The 20,692-nt window shown below is 44.0% G+C and overlaps 1 protein-coding gene across 6 annotated transcripts in view; it reads left to right on the top strand.

Moving 5' to 3' along the window:
• Positions 1–20,692, top strand: part of LOC111569350 (C-terminal-binding protein 2) — a 71,170-nt gene that overhangs the window by 2,028 nt on the left and 48,450 nt on the right. For 2 of the 6 annotated variants that reach the window (XM_055004543.1, XM_055004544.1), the window contains exon 1: positions 8,457–10,287. The exons of 3 other annotated variants lie outside the window; for them this stretch is intronic. In XM_055004543.1, coding sequence (XP_054860518.1) covers positions 8,472–10,287 — 1,816 coding nt within the window. In that variant the 5' untranslated portion in view covers positions 8,457–8,471. Of the gene's footprint in view, positions 1–8,456; positions 10,288–12,780; positions 12,899–20,692 lie in introns of those variants that run through there. One more of the 6 variants, XM_055004547.1, reaches the window with a different exon arrangement.

Genomic DNA, 20,692 nt, shown 5'->3' with positions numbered 1-20,692 from the left:
CAGCAATAAAGGTGTCTGATATCAAGAAAAATATTGCGTAAAAAATAATATAATGTTAACATTTAATGCATCTAACCACAGCTGCTGTGATGCATTACTTTAGACAGAGCTATTTGTGTGCATTAAACAAAGACTTAGAGCTCTTTGGGAAATACACTTTCTGCTCGAAAATAAGATGCTTAGCTTAGCTTAGAATCAAGATTGGAAAAATGTGGGAAAATGCTCAAAAACCACTAAAGTTCATGGCTATTCCTCGGCCAGAACCAGTTGCCAGGCAACCATCGGACACTTCAGGAAGGAACTGGTCCCAGCCAAGAGACAGTCCGGTACATAACCTCTATAAAATTGTCATTTTTACACATAGGTCTTTTTTTATAGACTAGGGATGTTAGTGATCAGATTGTTTCCTTTGTGTGAAGCTGTGCTCGCTGTTTCCTTCCTGCTGCTGGCAGTAAATTTACACTTAGCATACAGACAAGACGGCGGTATCAATCCTCTTGACAAACTAAGAAAGCCCACATTTCCTTTAAAGCAATATTATGTAACTTTTGCTGAGCAGTGGCAACAGCAGCCTCAGTGGCCACAACAGGTGAACTCAGGATTTTGGTGCATTAAATTCTGCTCTGCTTTAAGTCCGAGCATTGAGGACGACTGGACAGCCTATCGTTTGCTCATGCAAGAAACAGAAATGATCATCAATACTAGTCTGGTTAACTGGATGTTGACTTTGGGTATAAGTCTGCTTTTCTGCCACAAATTCCACGTTATTTCTCTGTTGAAAACTGAGAATTGCAACTTTTAAAGATGACCTGCTCGGTTCTTTCAGTGAATGAGGCATTTTAATGAGAGCATTTGTTTCCATACGTGCATGTTTACTGCACTGTTTTGCAGGGACACCATTGGTGCATCCCGGGCTTAGCACCCCTCAAGACGTTTGTGATTGGTTTAAAGTTCAAGTCAGAGGGTTAGGGTTGGGTTTTTTTTTACCCTGCAACAGGCAACTTACACATTCACCCTCCTGACTTTAGGATATGATATCATGGCCAGAAGCAACCATGTTTAAAGTGAACAAGTTGACAGCTTTATTCATACAGCCAATCATAGAATGAGTGGAACAGAATAAGAAATAGTAAGTCAGTCCACACAGTCTGCCTTGTAGCTTTTTATTTTTCACTTCCCATCTTAACATCCTCTGCAGTCTCTTTTTTTAACAAGCTGTAGGTCCATAGTTATTGGTGTGTGACGTGGTGCCTTAAAGTGTTCCTCAGACATGGTAGCCCAGAGTTGCATAGTGGAGCAACAGGCATTCAGGAGGGAATGAACGAAGTGTCATTCTTTCTATTACAAATCAGCGGACCATCAAAATGATTTGAAGACATTTGAAGGTAAAATTGTTGGTTTAAATTATTCAGTTCATCAATTCATGATGACACATATTTGAGTACTTTAGACTGTAGAATTTTTTCAACTCTCTTAATCCTTAAACCTGCCAGCAAATTTGAAAGGCCTGTTATCTTTTTAAAAATCACCAAACTGCATGATTTATTGAGCCCAGAAAGGATGAAAAAACAGAATCTTTCATTTTTCCTAAGGTCCTTGAACTACTCAGCTGTGAAAACTAAACCAAATCTAAGCATTTCACCCAAATCCCGTTATTTTATGTCTCACTTTAAAAATTGTCAAAAATAAACCATCTACACTGAACACAGACTGTAAAAACCTGAAAATTCTGTGCTTCTTGGTTCAACTGTGAAGTCATTAGTAACTCAGCTGCAACCAACAGTCATGTGACAAAAATTCACAGACTTCCAGGCTGAACTTGGCTGAGCTGCAGGCTGTGTTTACACAGAGCAGATAGGAGACGAGTATGGAAAGAAATTAAAAATAGAAGCAGCAAATCATCCATAGTATGTAGAGGCACCATTTTTTCCAGTATTACTAACACCTGGGGGCACTTGGAAAAGTCTTGTACATGTTGATTCGAGTTTTTTCTATTTCAGAGTTCTCTCTACTCTTAGTGGTGGTTGTGCTGTTTTCATAATGGTACAGGACTTTATGTTGCAGTAGAAAATGAGTTAAAATGGAGTAAAAAAAGGTCACAGCTTGGGGTTCAGAGGATTAAACAGTATCACAGCTACAGGAGTCCACTGCAAGTCAGTGAACAGTCCTGAATAATCACCGAGTCCCAAAGGTGAGTCATAAAAGCAGTCGTATTTCATGGCGCAGGTGGATCGCTTATTGGTGGAAATCCTTCCTGATTAGAGCTGCAGACTAAAATCCAGCTGCTGAAATTTGGTGTGAATAAGACAGCTGAGATAGTTAGTCACTCCTGAGGGAACAACAGTTTGTCTGCTCTGCCGGGCATGAGCTCAAAGCCCGCAGAGAGACAGTAACAGGTGTTGCTGTGATGCATGCGGAGCTGCTTCACGGTGAGCTCACCTGCAGACGTTCCTTCTCACGCACCCAAAAAAACACATGCATGCTCACGCTTACACACACACACACACACACACACACACACACACACACACACACACACACTCGCTCTCCAGATGGCCATCATATAGGATCAGTGAATCAGTCCTCTGGCGGCCATTGTGAGGGCGTAAGGAAAAAAAAAAAGCAGCTTGTGATTTGTGATTTGTTCATGAGCCAATGACCAGGCAGAGTTGTCCCACTGATTGCATGTAGCGGCGTGATAAGGCTGCCATGGCGATTGTCTCAGAGCAAGGAGAAAGCACACATGAAGCAAGCCTCTGCTTTGGGTTTCAAATGCAGGTAAAATCCTCACAGGGCCTATTTGGCGACTGTCGGGAGTAACTCATCTTAATCCAGGTTCACACTTCAACCGGGCTGGCGGTTGGCAAACAGATACAGAGCAGATGAAGCCATGATTTGTGCTGTCTCTTCTCAGTCTCTTTCAAGTGAAAATTTGGACCGTTCTCTTTCGGAAAAGCGTCGGCTGAGACCACACTCTCTCTGCACTGTCCAACAGAGCCTTCGCCTTTGTTCCTATTGTTTTCCCAACATTAAAATACAACTCCTGTCATCCAAGACAGTTTCCATGCAAGGTGTAAATTGCTTTTCTTTTTTTTTAAATTTTATTTTATAGCATCGCCCAAACCGTTCACTCAGCCTGTTATTATATTGGCATTTAAGGGAGTGGGATCACAAATGCAGTATCTCAGAAAAACCCCGTGGCTAGATGACAAGGCTGATTAAGCCATTAAAGTCCTTGATATGTATTTAGCATAATCTGGCTTGTCTGCAAATAAGGAGGCAGGGAGCTGGTTGCGAATGTTTTTATCAAAAGCTGCTAGTTAGCTCAATCAAAGCAGCTGCTGGGAAGCATCAGCTTTAATTCAGCATTATGAGGACGAGAGAGACGCTTTCTCTCTCTCTCTTTCTCTCTCTCTCACCATTCCTCTTGTTTGGCCTCTTCCTCTCTCTCAGGGGTGGAGAGATTCATTTCTGTCATGTGAAGAGACGAAGGGTGATCTGCCATGGCCCATGTTCCTCCCCGCCTCAGGTCCTTTCATGTACTCAGCTTAATTTGAGCTGAACCAATGTTTATCATTCTGCAGCAACTGGGCCGAGTAGCTGGGAGGGAGGACAGCACAGCTCTTGCCTGATCTATTTTTTTTCCTTCCCTTAGCTAAGATTGTTGTTTTGCTTGTAGACTGCAGTACTCTTTTCCCCCTGGGTTAGATTAGAGCTGCTCTAATCTAGTCAGATAATGTTTTAATCAACATCTGCATTTTATTTTGCGTTGTGTAACATAATGACACTTTATGGCGGTATAATTAGGAGTATAAATTATCTGTATTAGTTGCCCAATGAAACCATTCGGCAGACGATTGTTCTGTCTAGTGTTGATTATATTTGCTTATAACAAATTTGTAAGTGAAATTACTTTGTGTAAACTTTAAACTGGAGCTTGCAGAGTTATTGCAGTTGGGAATAAACAATATGATCTCATTTTGATTGACTGGCTGTGAATCTAAACACACAACCAGCTGTTAGGCTACTCTTAGTATCTTTACCTTTGTTAGAACTGAGACAAAATGAGAATCAGAAGTTGTAGAAACTGCAGTGCTTCTTTGTGATCTTTTATTTAACAGAGTATTTGATGAAGCTGGTTTCATATCCAGTCAGATGTGCATTTTTTTAAATACATACCACTGTCTTGTCTATTGTTTTTCTTGTATTTCATGGTGGGTTTAAGCTCTGTCCTGATGTGAGCACAAACACCATTAATCAAACCTTTTTGCACATCATCCGCAGCATCAAGCATGGAAAACCATCACCACCATCCATGAAAATCTCATTTTACGCCACCTATTCTGATTTCTTTTCTTCCATTTTTCTATCAGATGCCATATTTACTGATCAAAATCAGGCAATCCCAATGCTGCTAATTTTACATTCTATGTATCTTAGGATTTGGTACAGCTGCCTGGTTAAAAGGCAACATTAAACACTGATGAATGAGTTGTCTGGTTTGTTTTAGGGGATATAATAAAGGCTTCAGTCTCTGGCTTTTGTAAAATTAAAAGTCGCAAAGGGCACACTGACCTTTATAAACCACACATTAACACCACAGGAGATATAAAAGGACTCTTTCGTTTAACTAAACTCTGTATTTCGTTTCATCGGTGACGTGGAGGCAAATTGCAGTTTCTGTTCCATCCTTTCCCCTCTTTCTCGTTGCTCTCCTTCCCTCCCTCTTCTCTCACTCAGCTGCACACTCCTCGTCTCTCCAAAAAGCAAGCGGGCTGTCGTCTCTCCCTTCTGTCTGCCCCATCTGTGATGCAGTATGGGCCACTGGCTTGATAATGATAGGCAGGCGGAGCGCGGGGCTGCACATGAGGCAGAGATGGAACAAGCCGACCCTCTAAAATGGAAGACAAAACTCTATAATCAGTTGCTTCACCAAGTCTACAAGAGGTCTTGCCCTGTAGCGGCTCTCGCTCTCTGCCCCCCATGCGTGCAAATGTGTGACACGCTGTGCCATGCACTGCAGAGATGAGAGGTGGTAAAGAGGCGGAGGACAGCGTCTCTATAACACAGCAGATGTAAACCCTCGGAAAGCCATCGGACCAGAATTGGTACCATGTGTTTTTCTTTCCTCGTTGCCCCTCCTTCCTCCCTGCACTTGTGTTAGAGCGAGAAAAGGCCCAGAGGCTCGTTAAAACTTTAATATACTGTACAATCACAGTAATTGAGTAGAATTTTCAAGTTCTTCCAGTCATGGTTTTAATTTATGAAGTCCCTATGAAAGTTTAATGGATCAGCAGTTGTAGAGTCGCAGCTATCTAAATCATTCTGCAGCTATCTCTGCCTGCGCTGCCTGCCAAGTCCCGCCGTTAGCGTCCTGTGCCCGAGAAAGATGGCCAGATTGCTCCAAAGGCATGACTGTTGCTGGACGTCTGTTCAACACATTGTACCTAGAGGTCTTTCACAGAGCTGTACGACTGACTATGAGCTAGCAAGCCGAGTATTGGCATCGATTTTGATGCTTTTCCCCAAATATCCAGTGTGTAACTTTGGAGTTTCGTTTATTGTATTATTCATGCTAGCAAATACAAGATCCCTGTTGCTTGATGAGTGTAGTATAGCATGCTCATTTAATTATGGAGCAGCGGGAGAGGCATGTCAGAGAATGTAGAAAAGATGAATTTGGTACTGCGGCTCCTCTTGCTTATGAATTGTGGGAAATGCATCAATTTGCGTGGTGGGAGATATGATATGCCATATCCTTGTTTCGATTTTAGCAACACTGTCCCGGCCATACTTGAGATGTTTATTATTGTTATTAATTTTTTGTCAGGAAGCGGGGATCTGAGTGGCACACGGCCCTGGAAGGGGCTTATTAAAAGAAGTTATTGTCTGCGATCGCCGTGGAGAGATACAACACAGTGATTAATGGTGTGTTTTACAGTTGACAAAAAAGCGCAGGGAGGCTCAGACCTGGGAGGACAGCGCTGAGAAATCACTGCAAGGAAATTGCTAGGTATGCTTTACCTCTAATGAAAGAAAACATCCTTCAGATGTGCATCATCCTGGAGTGCACAGGGCCATGGGGGAAAATGAAACTGCTCTGATTTCTTTGTTTGACCTACTTAATGTTCTCCAACTCAGATGTTCCATAATTAAAAAATCTGTTTATTGTTTTTTGTGTTATATTATGATTGCATCACTTAAGCTCGGAGACAGAAAAAAAAAGCTGGTTATAGCTTTTCTCTGTGTGATTTGACAGGTAGTGGGACAACATAAGAAACACAGTCCTATAGCAGTCTCCTGCCAGGCCTCAACGGTAATAAATTTAGCCCATCTCAGTCACGCTGTCTCAGTGTCTTAGCTTCAGGAGCTTCCAGATGATGTCACTGGAGACTGGCTGCAAGGAGAAATCTTTTAAACCCATGCTTCCTATTTCAAACAGACCTAAAGCGCAGAATACAAACAGGCGTGCAGCCATCTAGTTGTCACAGTCCAGCCGGTACGGTCCAATCATATCCCCTTCCTCTCCTGCCTCATCCAATCTCGCACTGTCTGTCTTAGAGGTGAAGTCAAAACTGGCAGCCTCTCGGCTTATCAGCCTTTTTCCCATCACACACTTATCAAAGCTCCCTTCTTCTCCTCCTGCCACTGTTTACATTGCTCTTGTCACAGCAAGTAAACACTGGCAGTTATCTCTCTGATGGTAACATCTTAGATAAGCGGCATCTGCTCCATTGCACATCTGGTATATGTCGTAGCAAAGTGCGTGTTCTGTGAGTGGGAATGGGAGTCAACAAAAGGTGCAGTTCATACAGAATGAATCATGCTGATTTGAAACAGAGTAATTCAGTTAATTCGCCAACTGCTCTCTTTCAGGTCAGTGTGATTCAGTTGTCTCAGTCTGACTTAAAGTTGTCAGTCAGTCATCAGAATTGCTCATTTTCTGTAAGTCAGCAACTGTCATTGTTATTTGGCAAGCAAAGATTCCAATTTACTGATACCATTTTATCCTTTTTTTTGTTGTTGCTAAAAAAACAGCTTTTTAAGTATCATTTTTGGCTTCTGGAAAATTGGGATGGATGGTTTTTTTTTTGGCAATTTCCTGATGCTTCTTTAGCAATCAATTCATTGGAAATAATTTAGCTTAGCCCTAGTATATGTCAAACTAGCAAAAAAAACCACTTAAACATTGCTATGCTATAGCCCTAGTATATATCAGTCTAGCAATAAGTAAATAAATAAATCACTTCAACATTGCTATAATACAACATGACTGAATACGATGAATGAATGAAATTGTGATGGACTTTTTTTTAGTATATATACGTGTGTGTGTGTGTGTGTGTTTGTGTGTGTGTGTTTGTGTGTGTGTGTGTGTATAGTATAACCCTAGTATACATCAAACTAGCGAAACAAATCATTCTGTGTCACTTAAACACTCCTGTGATTTAACACAACTGATTATAAAGATGTTGCACAGTTTTGTGTTCTTCTTTGCATGCATCTTTCTATTTGGGTATTTAAGTGTGTGTTCCGTTGCCCGGAAGAGGAGGCTGTCCATTCTTCACAGTTCAAGTGGCGTGTATCCTGGCCTCCTTCTAGCAGCCACCAGATTAAATGTGACCCTCAGCAGTACTTGTGTGACTGGACATTGCAGCCATCCCCCCCTCCCCCTCTCTCTCCGTGGACATGCTACATGTCAGTCCCCAACCTCTTTCTGTCCCTCTGGGATATATCCATTCATGCCCAGAGGGATGCTGACTGCAGGCCAATGAAGAGGTGAGCAGTAAGCACCGTAAACACTGTAGCTTTACACTCCATAAACACATCCAGGGGCCTCGGCAGCGTGCTGACTATGTGCACTATCTAGTTCAAGTGATGTCACAGGGGCAGTGGATTTAAGCAGGTTTTAGTTTGATGCTAATCCCCTTGTGGCAAACGCAGTGGACGAGAGGACTGTCCCTGCCAATGGCGTGCATCAACCCCCATTGGATTAGTGCGTCTCGTCCCCTCCTCCATTCTGTTGCCATTGTCCAACATGTGCGTTTACCCCAATTTCTTACTACTGGTGTTAGTTTCGAGTGTAACCGTCATGCCCAGCATAAGCATGGCCCCTGAAAGGAGTAAAGCCTCGCCCTAAAGGTGTGTTACTTTTCTGTCTGTGTGTGTGTGTACTATTTCTGTGTGTTTTTCATGTTGTGCCTCTCTCCTCATGGTTTTCTAATGTTTCCAGGGCTGAATTATTTAGATAGGCTGCCAGCAGGGAGCTACATGATAGCGCAGACTTAAGAGTGATGGGAGGGGGTGCCCTGCAGCTGCAGATCAGGTAAAAGGGTACCTCATGCTTCACCTTTTCTTCTCTCCTCTCCATCCCTCCCTTTTGATTGGGGGTGAGTGTAACTGGAGAGGTGAAACACAATACCCAGCTCTATTTTCCGCTTTTATAGCTGTCCTCTTGATTGTCTTCACTGATGCCTAACTCAAGCGAGCAGTCGCATTTTGGTGCCTCTCTGGACCAGCGTGGTCCTGAGTGGAGTGAAGGCCAGAACGACAGGGCTGCTAGTCGCTGTCACTACTGTGGTAACATCGCAGGGCGCAGGAATTCTCTGCCATTGGGCGGGGGGGATGTTAGAGCGTGGCTTCACCATCACCTAAATCTTGGTGAGAAACGGGATACGGTCCTCCAGCCCTCCCTGTACAGGCAGATCCAGCAGGACCGGCATGAGCACCCGGTAATGAGGAAGAACTCTGTTCCAGATCTGAGCAGCAGCCTCTACATCAGGCAAGGAATGGCAGGCCGGGCCTCAGCGCCACCTCAGGATTACTATCTGGCGGATGCTACCTTATCTGGCCAGCCACCTGAAGAGTCTGGGTTTTACAGGGATAACCGGCAGTTGCTCAGCAGATCAGCATCGCATTATGGGGGGGTGAGGCCTACCTGGGATCAAGGACAAGCAAGGGCCACACCTTCCATGCTGGCCTCTGTTTCTACAGCTACGCCCGTACCTCCTCCCCCTCCTCCTCCACCTCCACCTCCGCCCCCACCTCCTCCCCCTCCCCTTCACGAGCTGAGCCGTTTGTACCGGGAAACTCTGGGATCTAAGATGATCCCAGACGTCCAGCGTATTGGCCGCTCTGCCTCTCCTGCTATCTACGGGGTTCAGCCCCCGCTTCCTGTTTATGCTGTGGAGCCGCCGTCTCTCTCCGCTTGTCAAGCTTATAACGGTATCAGCAGCTTTTCCCTGGAACCCCGCCAGCCAGCTGCCACCAGTTCAGTGGTGGACCCAGCTTCTCAGGGAATGGACGGAGCTCTCCCCCGGGCTTATGGAGCTGTAGCCTCCCAGCGGCTGCCTTATGACCCAAACTATGACCCCAGCACAGCCATGGTGGCGGTCACAGCTGGGATGGCTTCCAGCATGCCTCCACACCATCCCAGCGCTGCAGACCCCAAGAAAATGGTGGACCCTAACTTCTTGGCTTTCCTGCGAGCTGAAGGCATGGCTGAAAGTACAATTACTCTCCTGCTGCAGCATGGCTTTGATTCCACGGCCACATTGGGGATGATGGAGGACCACGATGTCCGGTCCGTGGCCCCTAACTTGGCCCAGGCCCGTGTTCTGTCCCGTGTGGTTCTCAGTTGCAAGACAGGTGCTCCGGCAACACGCACCCGATCCAACAGCTTCAGCCATCGCAACGACCTCTATATGCAGCCACAGGGTTTGACTATGGACCCCAGCCTGATGCAGCAACCTCCCACTACCATCCAGACCGTGTCCCCTAGGATGGGAGAGTTTCTTGGTAGAAGACCCAGCAGCGCACCCTCCCAACATCTCCTGGAGACCACCACCTACCCAGGAGCACGGCCTCTGGCAACTGGAGCTTTTCCAGTCAGCCCTGTAGGATATAGTAATGCTGTGACTCAGGGAAGACCCTTCTCCATGTACAATGCTCACACCGGTCTCGCTATGTCTGCTCTTGGACAACAGCCTCCACCAGCTCCAGGCACCCCTGGAGCGGCGCCCAAAACCTTCTCTGGCTCCTACTCCCCCATAGAGCTAATGAAGAGAGCCCCCAACCTTCCCCCAGCATCGCCTGTAGCAGCACCAAGCCCCCTTCACAGCCCACAACTTCTCCGGAAAGGGATCAGTGCTGCTCCTGAGAGTACCATTGTTCCAGTTACTTCTTCTTCCACCCTTCAAGCGCAAAATCTTAACAACAACAAGATGGTTGGACGCCGCACTGGTCCCCCTGTCATAGTCTCAACCATGGCCACCACTCCTGACACAAGTAATGTCAAACCTCACCTTTCTCCTTAATTTCTTTAAACCCTCTCACCTCTTTCCTCCGTCCTTGTTGCTGCTTGATATTTTTTTATAGGTCAGTAATAAATTTGCTTCTCTGATTTAGTTTTGTTGTAGATTAGGTACATATTGTGATTTCATTTAGTGTATGATAGATATTTTCTTTGGCATACTACAAAAAAAAATCACACTGACAGTGGTTTTGAATGGAGGAGTAGCATGTAAGATGATTCTGACAAGTTAAGCAGCTTTGCTCTGAGAGGTCTTTTTTTAAAATTACGCAACTATTTATACATGTATTGCAACAGAGTTGTGTCATTTGCCAGAGGGGATCCTGTCTCATCACCAACTTGAAACATTTCTTGTGAGCAGCGCTCCTGTTATTGAGGTCAACATTTTTTGGTCTGTTTTTTCCTCTTAAGTTGTTGGTCAGAATCATTTGGAAGCAACAGTGTGCTTGTGGAGTTGCTGTGCAGCGCTGCCTTGCTCTTTTTCATGGTTTCTTCTTAGTGGTTTGTTCACTGGTCATGGTAAAAATGTAATAATACACTTTGGTGTGCACTCAAAGCAACAACAATTAGGAAAAAAACACTCTTAAATACAGGATTATATTCATCGGCTGTTCTCCTAATGTACGACTGCGCTTCATTTTCACTCGATGGAATGAGTTAAATATAAAAAAATGCATGAACGTCCAGCTTGTTTTACAGTTATTGTCATTCTATTTTACACCGTACTCTCTCCTAATCGGGGGTTTAACTGCCTCAAATCCAATTACACTAATTGGATGTATATTTGTGTGTACTCTAAGAGGTAACTGTTTTTATAGACATCATGCTTAAAATTCTGTTTGCACTGCGGCACAACAACAGTTTTATTTATTTTGCTATAATGATGGATAAACTTAAACCTACCTGTTTAAAAATCCAAAGTGAATGTAAATTTCTATTCTTCCGTGCTGTTTTCACTTACTTGTCAACATCTTCTAAAATGTAACACATAAGATATTAAAACCTTTGGCAATAAATAGCAGTGACTTTTATAGTGTCATAGCCATGAAGGAAATTACTGCTAAACTGATACTTCAGTTTTGAAGGTCTTGTTGTTATCTCTAGAAAGATCAATCTTGTCTCTCTTTTTTGCATTCTACAGTTATGTTTTCTTTTTTAACTACACATCCTTGTAAATATATTCATAAAACACATGATTATGTAGTTTTTTTTGCAGAATTTGTTTGTCTCATACAAGGTTAATACAAGTAGGGAGGCAGCTTTTTATGTTCAGATTACCGTGAGAGCGAATTCTCCAGCGAGGCATCATCTCAGCATATTTTGATACATAAAAAGCTTTGATTTCTCCCTCTAACAAGTTGATACATTTCCCTGCTGATGAGCTTAGGGAAGAATTAAATCTTTTAACCTTGTTTTCAGCCCTAACCCTGTATCTTGCCTTGCCTCTCTAATGGGTCTGTGGGCTGCTGCACTTGTTACAGAGTAATGACTTTTATGAAGTGGCTTCCCTTCATGTGTTGTCAAGGAAATAAGGAGTGAGGTGCGAGATCCAGAGGAGGGAGAAGGAGTTGTGGGGGAGGCAGTGGCAGAAGGTTGCCTCTCGAGCTTCATGGAAACATGCACTTCTTTTCCAAGGTCACAGTGGCGGCCCCCATCCCACCCCCCCTGCACCCGTAACACTTTTAGCACAACAAACTCATTTGCATGTAGCTGACATTTGTTGCTTCAGTAACTTCATCTGATAATGGGCAGCCCTTGCTGCCGATCGGAAAGCGTACTTCTTAATTGTGTGTTGCTAGGCAACCTAGGTTTCAGTGGTAATCAGAGATAGATAATCTTCACATTTAAGGAAAGGGGAAAAGTGGAGCTCTGCATGCAGCGTTGCACATTTATTTTCTTGCACTTGTTACTCTCTTTTTTTTAGCAGTTTGGAGCAGGAGAAAATTGAGTGAAAATAATAAGATGTTGCAGGGCACTTAATGAAAACATTTCGTTTACTCGCCTCTCCCTCTCTCCCTCCCTCCCTCCCTGAGAGCAGTGTACATCTCAAGAAATTGCTTCTCATTTTTGTGCAAAGGCTCTCGTACATCTGTGAAGAGCCTCTCCTATTACATGCATGGTGTTTTATGTTCAAACATGCATATTGATGAAAAGTTGACACACTACTCCTTTTGCACCTACTGAATAAATTGCCAGTCCCTGCCAATACAAACCACACCTCTTTTTATCGTCTTACATCAAAGCGTACATTTACACATAGCGGTCACGGCGTCTGCATTTTCATGAATTCAAATTTATTCTCAGAGCAGAGTTTTGAAAACAAACATGCGAGCAAAAGTGAAATCGGCGGCTCCTAAAAATATTTATGTAAAAAAGCTGCAGGTGGGAGGGCCCTTCCTGCATACTCCTCTCCACTGGGCGCTGCCTTGGTTGGCTAAAGCCGTAAGCAGTGTTAATAATGGCATTAAACGGTGGAGTCGAGCTCAGCTGCAACACTTCCCTTCCACCTAAAGTAGGGAGAGCGCCTTGCAGCACTCGCATTGGCCATGGAGATGTCTGTCAGTGGCATCCCACCGAGCAGCACAGGTGGGTAAAACCCTAACTTGGATGTCACGTGAGGCCGAGTAGCCACCCCGCTTATAGCTAGAGATGTGATTGGCCGGTAGCCTGCGTTGTGTGTGCGTGCTCGGTAGATTAAGCAAGGTGGATGCTTGCACGTGGTTTCCTTGTGGGGATAATCCACAGAACATCTTCAGCTGTACTTTTCTGGGCCGGAGAATTAGGAGGCGGTGTGGGGATGGTGGTGGTGGTGAGTTTTAAGGGGCAGGGCTTACGGGAAGGAGTGAGAACAGAACTTGGCAACGAGTGCCTCAAAGCCATATGGGATGTGTCAGTTGACGTGTTCACCTGTATTAAGTCTGCTCTCTCAGTGACACTGTCTACATTGTTTCTGCCGCTTCCTAGTCAAAACATGATCACTTTTTTTCCCCCTCTTTCTTTTTGAGGAGAAGCCGTCACTGTTGTGCTGACAGTTATGTAACCTTCCAGTGTATGGTTCCCGTGAGGGTCTGAATGGGATTTTAATTTCCCTGCCTGTGTTTGGAAGGACATTCACGAGGATGCATGCCTAATGTGCTCTCAGCTGTCCTTGGCTAAACTGCTTTGTTCAGGTGTCTGACATTGATTTCAGTGTGCACTCCTGCCTGTTTTTCCACCAGCTAGTCAGAAAGAAAACATTCCCAGAGTGTCAGTGTGGCCTTTTCTGGACAAAGCAGCATTATATGTGTGTGTATATATGTGTGTGTGTGTGTGTGTGTGTGTGTGTGTGTGTCTGTGTGCTTTACAGATGAGGTGTTTCTTCCAAGAGCAGTCACTCTGCAAAGTGCTTGGATTTGCATCTTGTGATATATGGATGTGTGTGTGCGTTTGTGGATGACGAACAATGCACAGTTGCTGCTGCCACCCACTATCTCACCACACATATACTGCAGATGTCGTTTTTTCAGCAGCAGGAAGTGTCCGTTTTCATCTGTGCTTGGCTGGATGTGACAGATCTGACAGCAGGACATGGGGACAAGACCTCAAGTTTCCTCTATGCGTCTCTTTCTTCCTTTGACTTGCACTATTTACTGTACATATACAGTGCAGTCAGTAATATGATAATGTTAGCTTTACCTCAGCAAGTTAAACAATGACTTCAACTCTCTTTTTCTGTTTTTTTTTCACCCTGACAAAAAAAATCTTTGCAGCAGGACAATGATCCTAAACACACAAAGAGGTTAATCGATGCTTTTTACGGTGAATGACTCCAATATCTGACCTCATGAGTCAGCGCTTGACCTCAGTGTGAGTGGTCATGTGATTCACAAGCAAGATAGCTGCAGGGTCCCTTAAAACAGAAAACTTCACATGCACTTAAAAAAGAAGCAACTTAAATGAATTGCTTCAATTGGTAAATTGAATTTGGTTTATCCAAATGAAGTTACCAAGTAATTTTATTGCCACTGGTTTAAGTTAGATGTACTTAAATTATTAGATTCCTCTCAAATAAGCGTTGATGCAACTTCATTTTGAGGAAAATCTACTTAAGTTTCCAGTTATTTTAAACTCAAGTGTTCACTTTACTCAAATGTAACACAATTTTTGTCATTTTGCACTTACTCTGTAGTCCAACTTGAAGAAAACGGCAGCTGAGTTGCAGCTGAAACGAAACTTGGATGTCAGATGCACAATGCTGAAACAGTTGTGAACCTAATATTTCTGCACTTTTTCAGAAATGCAACTTCAAGTTGATGGAATCCACCAATGTAAACTGATATCACCAAAGCAGAAAAGAAGTGAGATTTATTCGAAGCCGTATTTTACTGTAAATGCGGTTCAAATACACTTTTTACATAAGTGGTGCATAATACATAATTTTTATATATAATATAATATACAAGTCTTATATGTATTTATACAGTCTTCTATAAAAGATGAAGGTACATACTTGTAGATCATAGTCACTGCAACACAACAGAACACCCCAACCTAATTCCTCCCTTTCTGCTCCGCATATTAACCCCATCCTCTCTGGTTGTTATTGATGCTATAATGGGAAAGGCGAAGGGCTAATGACTTACATCCAGGAATAGACACAGTATTAGAGTGAGGGAACGCCTACCATCCACCTGTATGTGTGTATTTATGAGTGTCAGCATGGATATGTGTGTATGCGTGTGGATGCTACTATACCGGCGTCACGTGTCGGTGGGAGTCGGTGTCATCCTCTCTAATCCCACTGATATGAATGAGCGGAGACAGACAAGAGGTTTTGGCTCACATGGCACCGGTCAGGGGTTATTAAAGGAAAGCTCAGTCGAATTCTTCTATTAACACTGTACCGCACTGTATGTACATTACATTTATAGAATATCACATTTTCATCACTATGCAATATGCTTTGTTGGCATGAATATCAGGTTGACAATATTGCCAAAGCATTAGGGATGGAGGAATTCCAAGGGAAAATTTTTAAAAAAAGAAGAAGAAATACAATTTATCAAGGAAATAAAGGAACTGAGTGATTTAAAAAAAAAAAAATCACTTTTTGCACTATTTTGTCTCCACCCAGCAAGAAAACTAAGCATTAGTGTACATTACCTGCTAATTTTGCAACAAAAAAATCACAGAAGCCAACAAAAACTTTAGTAAAGTCATCATACTTAATATCTGAACACTTGACACTGTAGTTTTGCCTTCACCCGAGCCAGTAAAATTTATGATCAGTGAGTAACTTCCCTATACTGCACTCTATACTCTCACAATAAAGATTGTTCCGTTCACAGCTGCATTCTCAAAGTCCTATCAATGTGCAGTCCTTCTGTCATGTGTCTCCAGTTTCCTGAGAACCTGGTAAATGTTACATGAACTATCTGCTGCTCCATCTCCACTCAGCCTCTGTATTGTTTGTGTCCCTGGGGAAATATGGCCAGGAAAATCTATTTTTCCACTGCAGTAGTTTTTTCTCAGAACACAAAAAAAACAAGAAAAAAGTGTTCTCCAGCCCCCCCAAAGTCCCCTCTCTCTCTTACCCCACCACCACCACCACTCCTCGCTCACTGCCCCTCCCTCGCTGTTTTCTCATGGTTGATCTTTCCAAACCATCGGTTGCGTTCACAGAGGGATTAATGGTTTCTGCAAAGCCAGCCAACCCGAGGAGGGAATGGAGCCTTCGAGCGAATGAGGAACAGCTGGTCTCCCCCTGCTTGTGACAGCTTGAGTGTTTGAGTGTGTTTGTGTAATTGTGTGTGTGTGTGTGTGTGTGTGTGTGTGTGTGTGTGTGTGTGTGTGTGTGTGTGTGTGTGTGTGTGTGTGTGTGTGTGTGTGTGTGTGTGTGTGTGTGTGTGTGTGTGTGTGTGTGTGTGTGTGTGTGTAGTAGTAGTAGTAGCACCTGACCTATGTGCAGGGTCAGGATTGTTATCCGTGGGCTGAAAGTGGGCCATAAGCTTTAGGTTTTAGGCCTTATATGTGTCCCTTAATGAATCTGTGAAAGAATTTTTGTGTGCTTATTTCTTAGCCATGTTTGACAAATTTCCTGTCACTTTTTAAAGATCATTATTGATGATTGATTGTCATATTGGCCCTTGCGTCATCATTAGCTCTAAAGGTAAATGCTAATGACAGAGACTGTGTGTGTCCTCATCTGATGGCTTGTTATGATCGGTGAGGAGAATCATTCGGCTATTTCTGGAGATTGCATTGTCATGTTTATTCTACGAGCCTCCTCATCCCGTCGCAGTTTTGTTTACAGCGATGTGTGCTCACCGCTCGCGCCGTAAGAATGCCAGCGCTTTGATATAATCTCCCCAATTATCTGTCGCCAAATTCTGCCGTATATTATTCCTCTTCCTCTCCTCACGGCAGCTGGGGAGGAGACTGGTTTTGTGCTGCAACAGCTGCATCCACTAAAACAGACAACTACCTCTGCACACCTCCCCGGTCCTTCTTCTTCTTTTTTTTTTTATTTTTTTGTGTCTCCCTCCTCCTCTTTTCTCTCTCACTCAGTGGTGGGCAGGTCACCCTGAATTATTCATCAGTGTGAAATGAAAAAGCTCATGGATATTGAATATCCCCTCTGAAGTGGTGGCCAACATTGTGTTTTTTTTTCTCTCTCTCCCTCTCTTCTCTTCTTCGATTTTTTTTTTGCAACTGAAAAGAGTAAAGAGCGGCAGATCTCATTGCCAGGGTATTTCAAAGGTTAACCGATTGCTTTACCTTGCACACATATTTACTTTTTTTTCCACGGCAGAGGGGGTGGAGGGACGGGGTGAGGATGAAGTATAAGACTGAGGAAATAGAGGAGATAAAAAGGAAGAAAAAAGGTAGAAGAGTAATATCTGTTCTCGTAGATATTTTTTCTCCTGGAAGAAATTTTCTTCCTCGAACCGCCACAGTGGGTTACCTTGTTTGCAGAGGAGCGCCCGATTCGTGAACCTTTCTTGTTTGCGAGGCCTCTTTCTTCCGGGAAACGAGCGCGTCTGTGGTCGGTTGTGGTCGTTCCCGATCGACCGGTTGTCATTCATTTCCCATGCGGCCCGGTGTGTTTCTCTATTGTCCCCCTTCGCCTAGTCTTTTGTCCTGTGGCTTGATCTGCGGCCCGCGCTGCAAATCAATGCTACCGGTTGCCATTCATTCAGCTCAGTTGCCAACAAACACAGTGGAGAACATGTGAGTGATAAGGGGGTGAAATCCTTCAAGCTTCAATGCTCTGTTGTATTTTCTAACATCTCTAGTCACATTATAACATTCTCTGTGTCCACCATTTGCTGGCATTGGTGTCTTTATATGTCTAATGAACACTGCTGAGTCCACGAAGGATGGAGACTTCAAAGAGCCTCCTTTGCGCCCGAGAGCAGATGCGAAGATAATGAATAAATAAAATAAATAAAAGCCACCCAAGGGGTGAGTCCCTCCTCCGCTGTTTTGTATGTTGTACATGCTACTAGGACATGTTCAATAATATCTGAGCGAACAGCGCGGTGCTGACCCTGCGTCGCTCTCGTTCACCATTATGCTACTACTACCCCGTTTCCTTTCAGTCATTACAGGCCATTTTCCTCCGTCCCCGATTTCTACTGCAGCACAGACAATTTCCCAGGAATCCATATAGGAGTATTCCCAAAGCTGTACAAGGACCAAATGTTCCTACAGGAAGCAGCCAGGGGTTTAACTGGCTAACCTTTTCCAAAACTATTCTTCACAGAGCCGTAATGACTGACAATTGAAGAGAAGAAGGCTGCTTTATTTTCCTATGAATAAAACAACTTGTTTGTCTTCCAGGAAGCGATTTTTTAATTTTTTCTTTTGCATTTTGTTTTGTTGGATAACATCCCGCTACCTCCAGGTAATTGCGCTTTAGCTTAAGTGAAGTGGTTGTGCAGGAGCTCCTAAAGGTGTCAGGTGTTCCAGGTGTCGTATTGTGCACCCAGAATGCAAACTCCAGTTACAGTAGGGCTTCAAGCGGTATCGTAAGCTGTGGGGAAGAGGTCTGCACCGCCAGAGGAAGTGTGAAATATCACCTGCCAAGGTGGAGGGAGGTGGATGAGTAGGTGGGTGGGAGTTTCTTTCCAGGGGGCATTAGAGATGTAGCAAGGGAGGGGGGGAGTTTATGATGATGAAAATGGCTGTAACTCTTTAGCAAAGTGAGCTTTAAAAGGCTGTAAGTGGACACCTCGTAGTATCTGATGGCTGACTTCTTGTTGACAAGACCCCGTGACCCCGGTGTATTTATCGTAATGGAGCACAGCTGGGCTGCAGCTTCGATGGGTTAATAGCCATGTGACAGCTTTTTTTTGGGGGGGGGTGCAGGCAGTATGATGTGCAGAAGCATTGTGTGCACGTATTTGCGCATGCATTTTATTTACTCGTGCACTCCGCTGAGTGGCATGTAGGGGCCACACTTGGGAGGGTGGAACTTTTTTTTTTTCCTGCTCGACTCTCCCTGCCAAGCCAGATGGCTCCTGTCACTGAAAGAGGAGGAGGAGCGATGGAGGGAAAAAGGAGGGGAGCTCTGAGTCGCCCCTTAACAGCGCTGGAGTGGCCTGTCCCCAGAGCCACCACATCTGGAGACCACCTGCAGCTGGCTCGCCCTCCTTCCTCCATCCTCATCCCCCTTTTCCCCCTCTTGTTCACTTTCTGTTTTTCCAGATGGGGGAGGTGGCGTTGACGGTGGTGGTGGTGGTCGTGGTGGCAGTGTTTGGTCAGGCTGCGTGCCCATATTTCAGCAACTTTAGTATGTCTTTGCTATGGGTGGAGGAGGAGGAGGTGCAGGAAGGAGGGGTGGGAAGAAGAGGAGGAGGAGGAGGAGGTGGTGGTGTGAAAGCATAGCAAAATATCATTTTATTTTATGACTGTGCCAGCCTTTCGAGAGTTGTGTTTTTTTGTATTTGTTACATTTCGTTTTTTATTCCTCCCCAAGTAAAAAAAAAAAAAAAAAGGCAGTGTTGGCTTTTCTTCCCTTCGCTGTTGCTACAACTGATCCAGAGGCCACAGGGGGGCTGTTCTTGCCTGGAAAATAAAGCCTGCCTGCCCTCCTTGGCTCCCCCCAAATAAAATGCACTCATTTGCATTCCCATGCTGTAATTTAGCCCTCCTCTTTCTCTCTCTCTCTGTCTTTCTCTTTCACTATCTCTGTCCCTCATCCCTGCATCTTTTCAGCCCCGGTCCTTGCAGTTCCACAGGGAGTTGAACGTGGGAGGGAGAAAAAAAAGAGGAGGGGAGGCAGAGAAAACAAAAGCAGAGAGGCAGTGTTGACTCAGGGTTGTTATCTGGACCGCTGCTGAGGGGATGGTGGTGGTACTGAGGGGGTTGGGGGGGCTCTTGTGTGTCTACATACATGCCTAGGGGGGTTATTTACCCTGGCTACTACTGCCATGGCAGGTGCCTTGCAGTGGATAAACCCGGGCCTCCTAAATAAATATTCACCGTGGGGAAATTAGACTTGCATCACCAGAAATTGCACCACTGGTCCACTGAGGATCACCGGTGTTACCAGTAAATTGATGCTGCACATTGGCTGTTAGAAGGAGCAACTGTCTTGATATGTCAGGCAGATTGGATCAAAGGTCTCAACTCTTAATTTAAGTTGTTGAGTGAGCAAACATAATCTTTTACTGAGACTGTATTGCATTATTTATTCCCTGTGCATGAGGTGTAAAATGGCTATAAAGGTCTGTCGCTAGTTAGAATTTAAAGAGCCCTTATTATGCTTTTTGGAGTGTTCTCTATTCTTTAGTATTTTTTAGTTATTGGGGGACATAAAAGGTCTGCAAAGTTACAAAGCGAAAAGTCAACACCAAGAGGAGTTATTCTCTCCAACAGAAAACTGCTCCCTACCTGCCTGAAATGCCTTTTTCGGACTCCAGATTTTTCTTCCTTAACTTACTTTCATTATCATGTAACACATTTGCATAATGCCTGTTTAAAAACTAAAGAATAAACAGCTTCCTCGACTGATCTGGGGGTACGGTGCCTAACCAATGTTAACTCAGTTTCATCAGGCTAGATGACCAATCAGAAGAGACTGGACTTTTTGGGAGTTGGATCTTCAAGCGATAGTAGCTAAAACAAAGCTTTTCAGATTGATGGTGAGAAGACATCCTGCACAAATACCATGTATTTTGAACCTTTAAGCATATTAAATGAAATAGAATAATGAACCTGGAGGTGTGCACAATCAGGGCCCTTTAACGACATTTTCAAACGTACAGCTGGTTCAAATCAGTGTACGAGAATGTTGACTCTACCTTGTTTTGGTTTCTTTTCACAAACAGTAAATTCAAGCAAATGATGTGTCACTTTTTAAGTTTCTTCTCTCACTGGTTACATATGTTTGGGAAG

This window comes from Amphiprion ocellaris, chromosome 18 (genome assembly GCF_022539595.1).
Source record: "Amphiprion ocellaris isolate individual 3 ecotype Okinawa chromosome 18, ASM2253959v1, whole genome shotgun sequence".
Taxonomy (NCBI): domain Eukaryota; kingdom Metazoa; phylum Chordata; class Actinopteri; family Pomacentridae; genus Amphiprion; species Amphiprion ocellaris.
The sequence above is the reverse complement of the archived record's forward strand: the minus strand, read 5'-3'. Positions and strand labels throughout refer to the sequence as shown.